The sequence below is a fragment of the Stegodyphus dumicola genome, chromosome X1, assembly GCF_044657685.1.
Source record: "Stegodyphus dumicola isolate Sdum_Otavi_A_Nest chromosome X1, ASM4465768v1".
Lineage (NCBI taxonomy): Eukaryota > Metazoa > Arthropoda > Arachnida > Araneae > Eresidae > Stegodyphus > Stegodyphus dumicola.
Genome location: NC_140780.1, coordinates 125,701,004 through 125,714,270, shown reverse-complemented (window position 1 = coordinate 125,714,270; position 13,267 = coordinate 125,701,004). Strand labels below are relative to the sequence as shown.

Here is a 13,267-nt window from a genome sequence, read left to right as displayed (position 1 = left end):
TTGTCCTCTATGCATCTATTTATATAAAAATGGAATCTGGCTAGGGAATTTATGACTTGTATATGAACTAAAAATTGGCATCTTGACAAAACTTCTCAGAGCATAAAAAGTGCATATTCTGTGATATTAGTGTATTAATCATACTTCTGGCAGTTTATAATTACCAGCATAAGTATCATAATGGATTTTATTAAAACGACGAAAACTGAATGCATTATCAAACTACGGCTCTTTATCCCGTTAAGTACTGCTTGGGTCGTAACCAACACGAGTTTTATTTTTGAAATATTATTCCAAATAAAACAGGAAGCATTAAACGATATACATTTTAAACACGATAAACGATATACATTTATACTTTTTTATATGCATAGAAATGTTGAGTAGCTTTAAATTGTACTTCATTTATGAAACTTCTGCAGTACTATTTTTAGAACAGATCAAGGACTTTAAAGAACAAATACATTTTAGTAATATGCAACGTTAATGATATAGTTCAAATGTTATTGAAGAGCTGTACGATTTGTAACTGGCACTGGAAGAAGCAAAATTTATCTACAACTTTCCCTTTCTTCCCTAATTCGTCTGATTGGCAAGGATTGAATAGACAATTGTAAACATCTTTGCTTAAAGTAATAATAATCGGGAAGAGTCCTATCTACTTCAACCTCATGGGAAAAGAAAACGACTTGGAAGGGAACCTGACCTCTGCAGGCTAACTGACACTAAGGTCTCCAAATACTATTTCTAGTCAATAGAGTTTTTTCATTGTAGAAATACTCACTATCTAGTGCTATCTTTTTTCCTGGCCATTGTAAGCTACAGATATGGTGGGAAAAAATTCTCATTTTACATAATTTTCGGATAATTACATTTTACGTTAAATAATTTTAGATTTTGATTAAAGCAATCGATGAATATGGCAGAATAACAGTTTGTTGGGAATGAACATTGTAAATTTCAACATTTTTTAAGTAAAGTTTTCAGGTATTTTAAATCAAACCAAAGATTATTAAATTAGTCTTATAATGTTTACTGTTTGGTTTTCAGTGTTCTGAATCTGCATTTTTAAAACATAATTTAAATAATCTTTCTTTATGCTAGTCGCTTTTGAAATGTTTACCTATGTAAACACTTACTAACATTTAATGTAGCAACTTCATACTATGTATTTAACGAAAGACTTAGAGGAATTTATAAAGAAAACTAGTTTACATGGAAAAAATCATGAAATCTTCAATACAACCAACGTATTGACCAGAAACCAAAGCCAAGTCAAAATACTTATGATCATCTCTTTTATCCACATAGCCATTGGTAAGCTTTTCACACTTATACTTGTTCTTATTGCAGTTATAAACAGAAATGTGAACACTCAGATACTGCGCTTGTTAAAGTTAGTACAGTCTGCGGCTGATTCTATATCTGCCGAGGTGATTTCGAAAAAAACTTGAAAGCTAATAAATTATGTAAAAACTAGGAAGATAATAAATTATGTTACCTGCTGAGTCGTCAAAATATTATATATTTGTTTACTGAAACTGAAAATTTTATAATTTTCTATAAAACTGCAATAACATAGTTCGCTGAAAATAGAAGCCAAGAAGAATCGATAGTGATCTCTGGCTTCAGGCAACTAGATTTCTCACTTTAAATTTGGAACTAGAAATATAATTACAAATGTCTCTACTATGGGAGATCAAAATTCATTATTTTGAAAAAACTGGTTAAATACGTTTTCTTGTTTATAAATTACAGAAGTTTTTTTCAATAATTCCTGATATTTTAAAGGAAACTTTTGATGTATTTGTTTCCTGTAACAGGTCTAAATAATCGTTCATTAAGGCAACACTAATTTTAACAATCTGAAAATTAACAAATGAGTTGGACTCTTTCATAATTATAATAAAAAACTTAATTTGGGTTTAAGATTACCTCAGAAGTGAATAATTTAGGTGCCTTACAGTCCAACAGTTATTTCCCCTATTCAACTATGGTCGTATTCGTGGCCGGTAAATACTGGTAGTTCGACTTAGATTTACACCCTGACGAACGAATACGATGGCTGAATGGTATTTTTCCAGGTTTTTTCCTATGTATAACATGAATATGAGACTTTTCTCGTTAAAAAGTCCTCTACGAAGGCATCTCTTTCCTTAAAAGCAGATAGTCCTCGTGTGTTTTTCTGTATTCAAGTAATCCTAACCTTCAAACTACAGCACCTGTCACACTAAATCAAGATGAAAGGTTTCTAAACTAATTTTAAAGAAAAGATTATATTTACAAAATGACTCCAAATTTCTTGAGACAGTATAAGTAGTTATGTACCTCAAATAATTAAATAATTGATCTCTCTTAATTTTACCAGTATTTCTGTATAGAAATAGAACATAATTAAATATTGATAATGAGTGTCATAGATAATGGAGCACATAGAATGAGCTTCACAATATTTTCAAAAGCAGCCACTTTGACAAATGAACAGAATTGTCGGGATTCGCTTACGAATGTCACTTACACGTTTCATAATGCCAAGAATGTTATAAAAATAACGGTTATGCTATATCAACAACTTACTGATCTTTCCAAAGTGTTTAAAAATAGAGCTGTTCCAAAAATTGTATTCAGTTCATTCATGGTGTTTAATCAAAAGCTCGTAGTCGATTTTTGAACTACTTCTCGATAAGCTATCAAGTTCAAATTTTGTACACACACCGTTTATGGATGATAATAATTTGATTTAGAGATTTTAAAATTTAATGTTGAAGAAACTTTTTTGCGCATATTTCCATTTAAAGAATAAACTAAAAATCTCAAAATTCTTAAGTTTGCATCATTTTACAGAGCATAAAATAGCTTTTGAAATAAAATTTGCATGCAATTTGTAACCTAATTTCTGATTTCAGGGCAAATTTTGTTTTAAATTTATATATCTTTTCGATTATTTGAGGTAAAAGGATACTTGGAAGTAAAAGACTGAACCAAAAGTAATAATAATAATAATTTATCACACAGATTAATGGTAATAAGAGATTACTTAATAGCTTCATTGCTAAATTCCTGTACAGTTTTATAACAAGAATCATAGGTTCTTAAATTACGAAATCAAATAATTGAATCGCATTGTCAGACGTATAAGATTTATAAATTTATCAAGAGAGCTTCACGTTTTTATTATTCGCGATATAAATTTGTAGAAGAATTTTTTAAAGAGAATTATTTAATCTCGTATTCCCATTAAATTACATGATGCATTATTTTTAGCCCAAAGAACATTAGCCGAGAAGGTCTATTAACTTCATTTTGGCATTTTGCGTTGAAAACTATGTCAGTTCACTTTTCAAACTGTTGTTACCAAATATTACAGCCCTGTATTATATTTAAAGAAATTAAATAATGGTTTTGGTTTATTAGATTACGGCAAAGCACTCGAGGGCTATCTGCCTTCAAATTAAATAATGAATAATCTGCATAAATGTATGTATGTTTCTCACATTGTGATAAAACAACGGTACCTAGACCAATGCGATTTTGAATAATGTACAGTTCCACCCGAGTATGGGCATCTCAAAGCCGAGATTTGGAATTTGTTTTATTATCTGTTTCATATTTCGTAAAACTTCAATGAATTTTTTATTAAGAAACTCAGATTTCAAAGCGAGCAAAGGCAACACTGTATGAAAATAATAATATTAAAAAAATATCTCCAACGGGTGAGACTGTATCAGAAATTCTAAAGATATGCTCATTTAAAATTTATTTTGCGGTATTGCTGTTTAACTGAAGTTTTATGGTTTAAGTGCGAAGAACATGATATTTGAAAATAAAGGTAACCCACAAACCATTAAAAAAATGCCCCTTTAGGCGTAACGTAAAATCTGAAAGATTTGCATTTTCAGATTTTCATGTTTGCATTTATTACTTTTATTTTTCTTGTTTTAATTCATTAATGCTCTTATAGGTAAACGTTCATATTGTAAAAATTCTATTTTTTATTCAATAACGGCTCTAAAACGGAAATTCTTAAATCCCTTTATATATGCATCCACTTTGTAACTGGTAATAAATATGTTTCTTTAGAGTCAGTGTACGGCCTTTATCCCAAAACATCAAGATTTCTCCCCACGCTAATGTTCCCACCCATTGTCGTCAGGATTGCATGGACCTTTGTCCCCTTAGGCATTGGGGGTTGGAAGACATATAAAAATACGGGCTAGTCGCTTTTGGCATGTTTTTTCACTAATACAAAAACACGGGACTGCCCGTTTTCGAGGGTACATTTAAACTAACAATAATCCGTAATGAACCGTTAAGAGACCCGCATAAAAGAACGAGAAAATACGGGTCAAACCGTTAAAGGGTTAAAAGACAAAAAATACAAGCTACTGAAAGAAGTATAACTGATTTTGTGGACCTCTAGTTTACCTTAAACTGTTATAGATACTCCCCCAATTTCTTATGCCGCTGAAGCAGAAGCAGCTGAACTTTATATAGATTATGATATAGATTGTTTTAATATTGGCTTTTTTCTTTCTTTCTTTCTTCCCCCCCCAAGAACATCCTCCCCTTTTTTTAGAGTGCCCTATTCATGTCTTTTACCCAAAAACGTGAATACTCCAGATTTACAGATAACAGAGGGTGGAAGCACAACTTCTATAAAAGTTTGAACTTCACGTTTGTTTAAAGGTCATGTTTTCTTCAAAATAGATTAAAGCATGGCAAGTTTAAGGTTGAAGGCCAAGACAGTATTCTGCCTGAAGCTTGTGTTCTGAGGCAGATGATTATTCCTTGTTATTCACAATGTGCAGTGCCTCCACAACAAGCCTAAATTCAATGTTCATCCTATATGTTAATTCACACTCGAAATGATAATCTCAAAAAAAGACAAAAAAGCCAGATCAGCAAAATTAAGGACTGTTAGCAAATGCTGACTGAAATTAAGGACTTTTAAGAACCACATAAACCCTGTGAACCTTATGTCAATTACTTTTCTGATTTTTTAATTAAATGATTAACAGCCATACAGTTAACTGAATAAGAAATATTTCGATTGTGACAAATTTTTAAGACTAAAAATAATGAAAGTTTGTGCTATGTAACACTGAAATGAGCTGGATTACCAGAAATACCCCACCTCAACATGTTGCTTAATGAATTTAAGGCAAAAGATAAAGCACTTGAGAAAATTATTGATAGCTTGCAGCTATTTCTATAAAAAGTATGTTATATAAAAGGGACTGTTTTATAGTTTAAAAATGCAACTTAATTCACTTATGACTATAAACATCTATTTAGAAAATCAATTAACGAATCTTCAAATATAATGAATTCACTGTATTCAGTAGTGAAACTCTGGCCTGATGCTGTAGTTTTGTAAAAGAAATGAACAAATAATTTATTCAGCATTAAAAAGAAATTGCACTGTTACAGTCAAATAAATCTACGGATAAACAACTAGTTCAGTTTTATATGCACTATATTTTTGTTTGCAGATTAAATAATACTGGAAATTTGGAAGCAGACATAACAAATTTTAAATCACTAAAATTAAACCTTACACTTACTACAATTTTAGAGTAAAAGTATGAATATTGAGGCAAGTAGGTGAAATTCTCTCCTATCAAGGAGCAAATGCTTTTTTTTTTTTCCAAAAACAAGCCATTTAAATAATGCAAACAGAATAAGAATTTTTAATGCAAACAGAATAAGTTATAGAAATGGAAACAATAACAGTAGGGCTATTTATTAAGCAAAGCCCAAAAAATTAAAAACTGAGATAGAAAAAGTATCAAGGGGCCAACAATGAATTAACTATGAAAGATTTAATTGTTTCTCCTTCTCTGACTTACTACTCGCATTGCCCAGGACAAAAAAAGGCAGCATTTAAATTTCACAGTGAACATGAATGAGGAACATGACCTTAATTTAATTTTCCTTTTAAATGTACTATGGTGACATCCCTTCCAAGGCTTTAATTACTCTGCCTTAATAAACAGTAAAACCTACTTGCAGCTGAGGATGGTGGTTCGGTAAAACCATCGAAAGTAGTCCTGTGAAAATTTGAAACTATAACGCTGATTTTTGTTGTTTGACTTCTGAATTAGAAAAACCTAGTTGAACACTTTTAAACTGAATATATTTCTCCAAATGGCCCATTGTTATCTTATACAATCAGAGTGTAAAATTTAGTATCTCCCATTTACTTAGTTATATATATATATATATAAATTTTTAAACTACGCAATAAGTATATACATAAGAAAATTACACATTACGTAAATTTATAAGAATATTTATTTAAAGTTCTTTCAATCCATTAAAATTTGCTTAACACAAAATTTACTCATAGTAAATTCTTCTGCGTAACTACACTATGCACTCAAAAATGTGGAAAACTTACTCTAATTTTGCCCCTAAGAGTTCCAAGCTTCTGGTTATACAGAACCCAGTACGATTTTTTGTTGACTAAAAGAAAAATAAATTTGTAAAAATCTATTTAAATAGAGCAAAAATGAAGCTAATTTCAAATAAAATATAAATTTATATACAAACCAAGGTTGCACAATTATGTAACACATGGCTGACACCCAAATTTTGTGCAGTTTCATACCGTGAACCAGCTTTAAGCACCAGAGATACTTGAGAAATTGGATTATAATTTTCTATAGATGCAATAGTTATACCACTTTCAATTTGTGTCACCTAAAATGCATATTTTGTATTAACTAAAATTCAAAATAATACACTGCACATTTAAATGCATCCATTCTATGTATTACAGATACAGAGAAGTAGAATGTAAATATATACATAGATTTATTTCAGTGAAATAAAATTAATTTTAAATATCACACTATTGAAAACCCAGCTTCAAACATATACAGTCTAGTTTAAGTCACATTTCACTGTAACATATGAACAAAACCCTACTATAAATTTACAATTTATTCAAAGATTAGAAATGATAAAAAGTTTATATAATCTTGTTACTATTTAAAAATAGTAGTCTTGTTAAAAATACTTAGCCTTATTAAAAATACTTTCATATGAAGAAACAGAAAATCATATCAATGAATTAATAATACCAAGATAGATTCCTCACTGAACTTTACAGGGAAATAACTTTATATCATATTCACAAAAAAATCTATAACCATTTACACAGATCCTTAAAGTTTTCTTAGCAAAAGGTACTGATTTAGAAATTTGTCTTCATTACATTGATAATGTTCTACATTAGCGAGCAGGTTGTATAATCTAGCTTTGGCTCTATTATAATCAGTTAATTGTTTAAGTTTAGAAAAAGCTGAAAACATTAAGGTAATTGCCTTTAAGCACATGTAAAAGTATTACATGCTATGATTTTTTTTTCATTAAAATTATTTCACCAAGCATAAATAGAAATGTTCCAACGACAAGTTGTTCTGTTGAATTTTATCTTGCTTCACTGAAACAATTAAGCCTGAATTGTATTAGTTTAGTTATTTATTATACTTCTTGCACATGCTTTATACTTAAGCCTCATAGAGGGCTGGTGCTAGATTATCTTACCACCTGATGCAGTCTCTGTGGGTCCTATATCCTGAGACCCGATACGGCCATACGAGATCTGGTGCTGGTTTTGGGTTTATGTGAATAACAAATCAGTTATTCTTAATTTAAATCACCCTAAATGAAATCTTTGGGTCTATGAGTATCATCAACAAAATCTATTTTTAGCATTTTAGGAAAGAAATTTTTGTTAAATTTTTCCTCTTCAACATCTTTTAGTGCATTTAACTTAAATCTGTAATCATCGCCAAGCGTAATGTCAACATAAAAGGTTACCATACTACTTTGCTATTCAATTAATAACATAAAAAAATTGTTTAGGCATCGCTACATGAGTCGTTACTCAAGTTGCCATGTGTTGATAAACATGTGGTAATGAAAGGAAAGTATAATAAATAATGATTCGGTTGGCATCAGATCAACGATGCATCTATGTTGAATGTTTCGGGTTCAGATGTGTGCTAAAGCACGTAGCAAGCGAGCAAATTATTGATCGCACAAATTTATGCTAAAATAATTGTTTCTTTAATTTATTTAAGAATCGAGACTCTCCAGATGTTTCATTATGTGTGGAGGGGGGAATTAAATGCACATGCATAAAGCCTACAAGAAAAATGTTGGTGGTTCCGAGGTCCGGATTTTAGATCATTTTGGATAATGGACATAAGGATTTCGGACTTTGTACTGAATATCTTTTGCTCATATTTACTTCCACTGATGCTCCACCTGTGGATTATTGCATTTTTAGAATAAATGAAAGAGCCCTTTCTCTGCAGACACTAGATGGACTACCAAAAACACAACAAGAAAAATACAATTACCAAGAGTAGGAATTGCCCTCTCTCTTGCCATGGATCAAAATCAAGATATAATTTATAATCCCGAAAAAACACAATAAACACAATTAAATAAAATAATTAAGCTTTTTTTTTTTTTTTTTTTTTTTTTTTTACTTCACACTTTAGCAGTAATTGATTCTAAAAATTTAGTATACTCTTCTAAAAATATGTAAATAGCTCTGCAACTGTAATTTCTTTCAGTTTAACAGATGTTACTTATATCAGTTGTCCTCAAACTGTGGTGTAATTACCTCAAGCTCTGTATTTGCAATTTTTTTTCATTATAACAAATGCCTTTAGGTTATTATTGGCTCCCAAGCTGTGGTAAACATACACCCAAGGAATACGTACACTCAGAAAAATGAGAGGGGGGGGAATTTTTTTTTTTTTTTCAATCAGGTTTATGATGTACTTCTAAACATCTCTGTGCAAGAAAGATTTATTCATGACTATAGAAATAAACTTAATTATTAATACGTTTGAGAATATAATAATCTGTATGCAATTTATCATGCAGCACTAAATATTTTACACTTAAAATAGTCGGGCATATTTGAAAGAAGATAAGTGACATTTACATTTTACTTACAGTTGATCTTTCATGTTGATCTTTTTATGTCTCATTTTGTCACATATTTGTTCAGTCTAGAAGTTCAGGAAATAGCAGGTAGATTTTTACGTCAAACGGCATAGGTTAAAATGAGAACTAAGATCATAATCAGCATGATTCATAACAAAAGACTGAATGTTATCACCACTACTGCTACGAGAGACCTGCCGATTAGAACAAACCTGAAAGGCCTGATGTAGACACGGTTGGCAAGCGTTGAAAGTTAGGATCTGTTTGATGCAGTTAGTGTCATAACTTTGTGAAGCGTTCCGGGGGTTTTAACCCAGTTAATATACTTTAAGGTTTCAATAAGCCATTAAAGCACCAGAGGTGATAAGTTGTTTTATATTATTTTAAGTTTCACTAGATGCAAAGAATAAGTTTTACTTGAATTTTTTAATTTTTACATTTTTGTATTTTATTTTGTGACCACAGTGAGCATTAATGAAAGGCATTAACACGCTTTAATTTGTAGAGATAATTTTTAAAGGTAAGCAGTTACTTATAAATAATTAAATTAGGTAGTTTGATAACCTAGTCATTATGGATTTACACGACCACTATTAAATTTTATTTTTTAACAGAATAAAAAAAAAAGCCTTATTAAATTCAAAATCTAATAAAATTTCACAGTTTAAAATACATGTAATTTATGACATTGATTCTTAAACGATATTAGAATAATTACACTTTAAAAGCTACAAAACATTTATGTTTTGTAGCAACAACACTCAACAAAATATTTATCTGTCATTTTAATTTGAAGCCTTCCCAGACATTTTCGCTAGTTTATATCAATTTCCTTTTCTTTAAGCATCTTTTCTAAGAATTAGAGATTTGTCTCAATATGCAAACCAATGCTCTCGCTAGTTTCTGCATGCTTTACCTCCTAAATTGTCAACCTCTCTAGGTGTTCAAAAATTCTCACCAAATTTGTTACCTCAAGAACTCTTTATTACTCGGAAATAACTATTTATATCTCTTTAGTTATTTATGACTCTACAATAATTAAATAATACTTTCAGTCAAACTCTAAAATGAAAAAAAAAAAAAAAAAAAAAAAAAAAAAAAAAAAAAAAACCCAAAGTTACACTAACTTTCTAAAAAAAGAGAGCATAGTATATTGCCACTCTCTGAAACATAAACTGTACAAATAAAAAATAACCTTTAGCATAAAGAAAACGATAATAAATTTTAAAAAAAAACCTATAGCATAAAGAAAACGATTACATCTGCTTGGAGCTCATGCAATATTACTCAGAAGCTGCAGTTAGAAAAAAAAAAATGTAAACAAAAATATTAAGAGTCAAAATACTGTTCATCCTCCCACCTTGCAATATGAAATTCGGGATCTAGTATTGCAAAATAATAAAAAATTAAACATTGTTCTCACAAATCTAATCGATGAGGAACTCTAATTGTCCTTCCTAATTTGGTTATCGTGAGCGATTTTAAATGGGTATGGATTATTTTATTTGTTTCTACAGGTACATCATCAATTGGAGTTTGCTCTACTGAAATATTTTCGCATCGTTGACTTCCGCTGAATTTCGATGGAAGTTCCTCGGCAGTCAATAATTCTAAAGGATAAAGATTTTGTACAGCTCTTATGACTTCTCCGTTTTGCACTTTAATTCTGGCTCGTCGACTTTCACCATTGGTACCTGGAAATAATTGTATGATTTTAACAAGAGGCCAATTTAATCTTCTTTTGTCATCGCTTCCAATTAAGACAATGTCTCCTTCTTTTAATTTTACAACTTCTAGCGAATTTTTTGCTTGCTGTTTTCAAAGTTCCCAGATATTCCTGGCAAAATCTTTTCTTGAAAACCTGGTTAACATTTTGGATATAACGCAATCTACGTTTATAAAAGTTAGTATTGAAGTCATGTTTTACAATTGGCACTGAATGGTTTTGTATTTCCCGCAAAATATTTCCAGGTGTTATGGAAGTGATGCTTGAATCCGCCGATACAACTGTTAAAGGTCTATCATTTAAGATAGCTTCACAGTTACACAAAACGGTACACATTTCCTCATAACTAAGGCAGGCTCTCCCAAGAACCTTTCTTAATATTCTTTCAACAAAGGTGAGAGCAAAAGTCAATCGCTTATCATGGTCGGGGTACAGTAACTCCTGTACACGGCTGATCTTGTACGGATAGAAGTTGATAATTTTTCGTAAGATTTTCCATACCGTACTGTAAGGCATATCCATATTCCGAGCTACTCCACGAGCGCTAGAGATGGCAGCAATATTGTCTGGTCCTCTGTCGACAATCGCAGTGGCAAGTGCTTTGATTGTATCCTGTGGTACAGGTTTTCGTCCTCTGCCTGACTGAACCTTCAGAGAACCTGTTTTCTCAAACGTCGCAACCATTGCTTTTAGCCCATTAACTGACACGGGACCGTTACCTTTACGCATTTTTTTGTGCGTTTTAAAAGCACGAAGAGCGGCTGACGTGTTGCACTGGTTGAGGTAAAAGAATTTGACCAGTAACGCATGCTCGACTAAAGAAGGAGACATTGCACACAAACTTTCAATCCTATTGATTCGAAACGTAACACATTGCCTTTTAAAACCCAAGCAGCTGGCACTGTGCGAATGGACGTAATGTGAAATTTGAATAAAGAATTTCTTCTGCTCAGCGTACGTGATATTGCAGATCACGAGATTTTATTGGTGTTTATGTAGATTTTACGCTTTTTAAAAAGTGTTGCCAAATTGCACTTGAACTAAATCAGAAAATGTGCATAATAAACGGTAATTTTATTCCGTATTAATTTGCATTTGTTAACACTCTATTTTCTATTACATAGCGCCAAATATTTCCCTAGCGATGACTTTTGGAATTAATTTTTTTTTTCGCGGAATCCTTCGTCCCCCGTCACTGTGAACACTGTCAGTTTAATTATGGCCACCCGTTACTAGTAAGCTTTGATGATCATTTATTCTCTTTTGAATGAAAAAAATTAGATATCAAAATTAAGATATTATTCATACTAACCAATACTAAATAAAAAATTATATAACACTTTATGTATACGAAATAATTATGTGTGCCATATGTATATATGCACAAATAACCTAAAATACAAAATTATTTCTACATTTTTATGCAATGAAGTAATTACCAAAAACTCTGATATTTTTAGGAGGTATTCCCTTTTATAAGATAATGACAAGTTACCTATGCAAAATTAAGAAAGTAATACAACATGATGAACAAATCTTTGTGAATAGGATCTGCTGCAGCAGTACACAATTCATAAATATCTTTTGTTCAACACAGAAATGGAAACGTTTTATTCCTGGATGGAATACAGCTTCCATTCTTTCAGTCAGAAGAAAGGTCAGAGAGAGAAAGGAAGAAATGTCAGCAGATCTTTTGTGGAATTGAGAGGATAAGTTAAATGTTTTATTGTTACTTGGTTTCCTAACAAACTACTAGTTAGGAAGTAATGCATTTTTGCCACAGTAATCAGGCTCATGTTAGATCAGCACATTTCACATTTTTTGCTTCGTTGCTCAAAGTTTACAGATCCAAGTGTTAAACAAAACCAATACAAAAAAAAAAAAAAAAAAAAGAATCCTATAAAATCAGCAAATAGGTATTTCTACTAAAAATTTTTGATACTCATGATGTTTGTAGTATAATGAGTAAAGAATTTGCTGCTGTTTCCCAAGTAAAATTTATAAGCAACACGTTTGTCAATAATACAGCTAAGTGTCTACTGAACTACAGTGAGTAGCATGAATATTGAATGCTTTAAAGCTTTAATAAACATTATATTTTTGATAGCATTAAGCATCAGCGGAATAATGGATCTAAGAAAAATAACTATCATTCATAAATGCTGATTATGTTCTCAGCAGTTTAAAATAATGACAAATGACTAAATCTCATACCAGAAAAACTTGAACAATGAACTTTTATCCAACTGATACTCCAAAATAGGATTAAAAAAGCTTAGGGAGTAACTTATAAAAATTCAGCTTTTCCATCAAAAATACAGCAGGTCAGTTAAGGGCTATTTTGAATGGATTATATATGCAACACAAGCTTTTTTCATGCAAAAAATAAGAAATACCAGTTATTATATTAGCAATGAAAATTTACATTTATTACCAGAAACTTTTATGAGAATACAACAATTATATTTCTTACTTATTTTAGTTTGATCATCGGTGAATCTTTACATTATGGTAACTTGGCGATTTTTTGGCGACCAACTCTGCTACAGCAACCTACTAGTTTTTGTTTGG

General features: G+C 30.9%; 1 protein-coding gene across 1 annotated transcript in view; it reads right to left on the bottom strand.

The window, feature by feature from the left end:
- The window catches only part of UQCR-C2 (Ubiquinol-cytochrome c reductase core protein 2), a 119,998-nt gene that overhangs the window by 85,728 nt on the left and 21,003 nt on the right, over nt 1-13,267 (bottom strand). Inside the window, exons 3-4 of the mRNA XM_035359231.2 lie at nt 6,553-6,702; nt 6,401-6,465 (exon numbers count right to left, since the gene is read on the bottom strand). Coding sequence (XP_035215122.2) covers nt 6,401-6,465; nt 6,553-6,702 — 215 coding nt within the window. The remainder of the gene's footprint in view (nt 1-6,400; nt 6,466-6,552; nt 6,703-13,267) is intronic.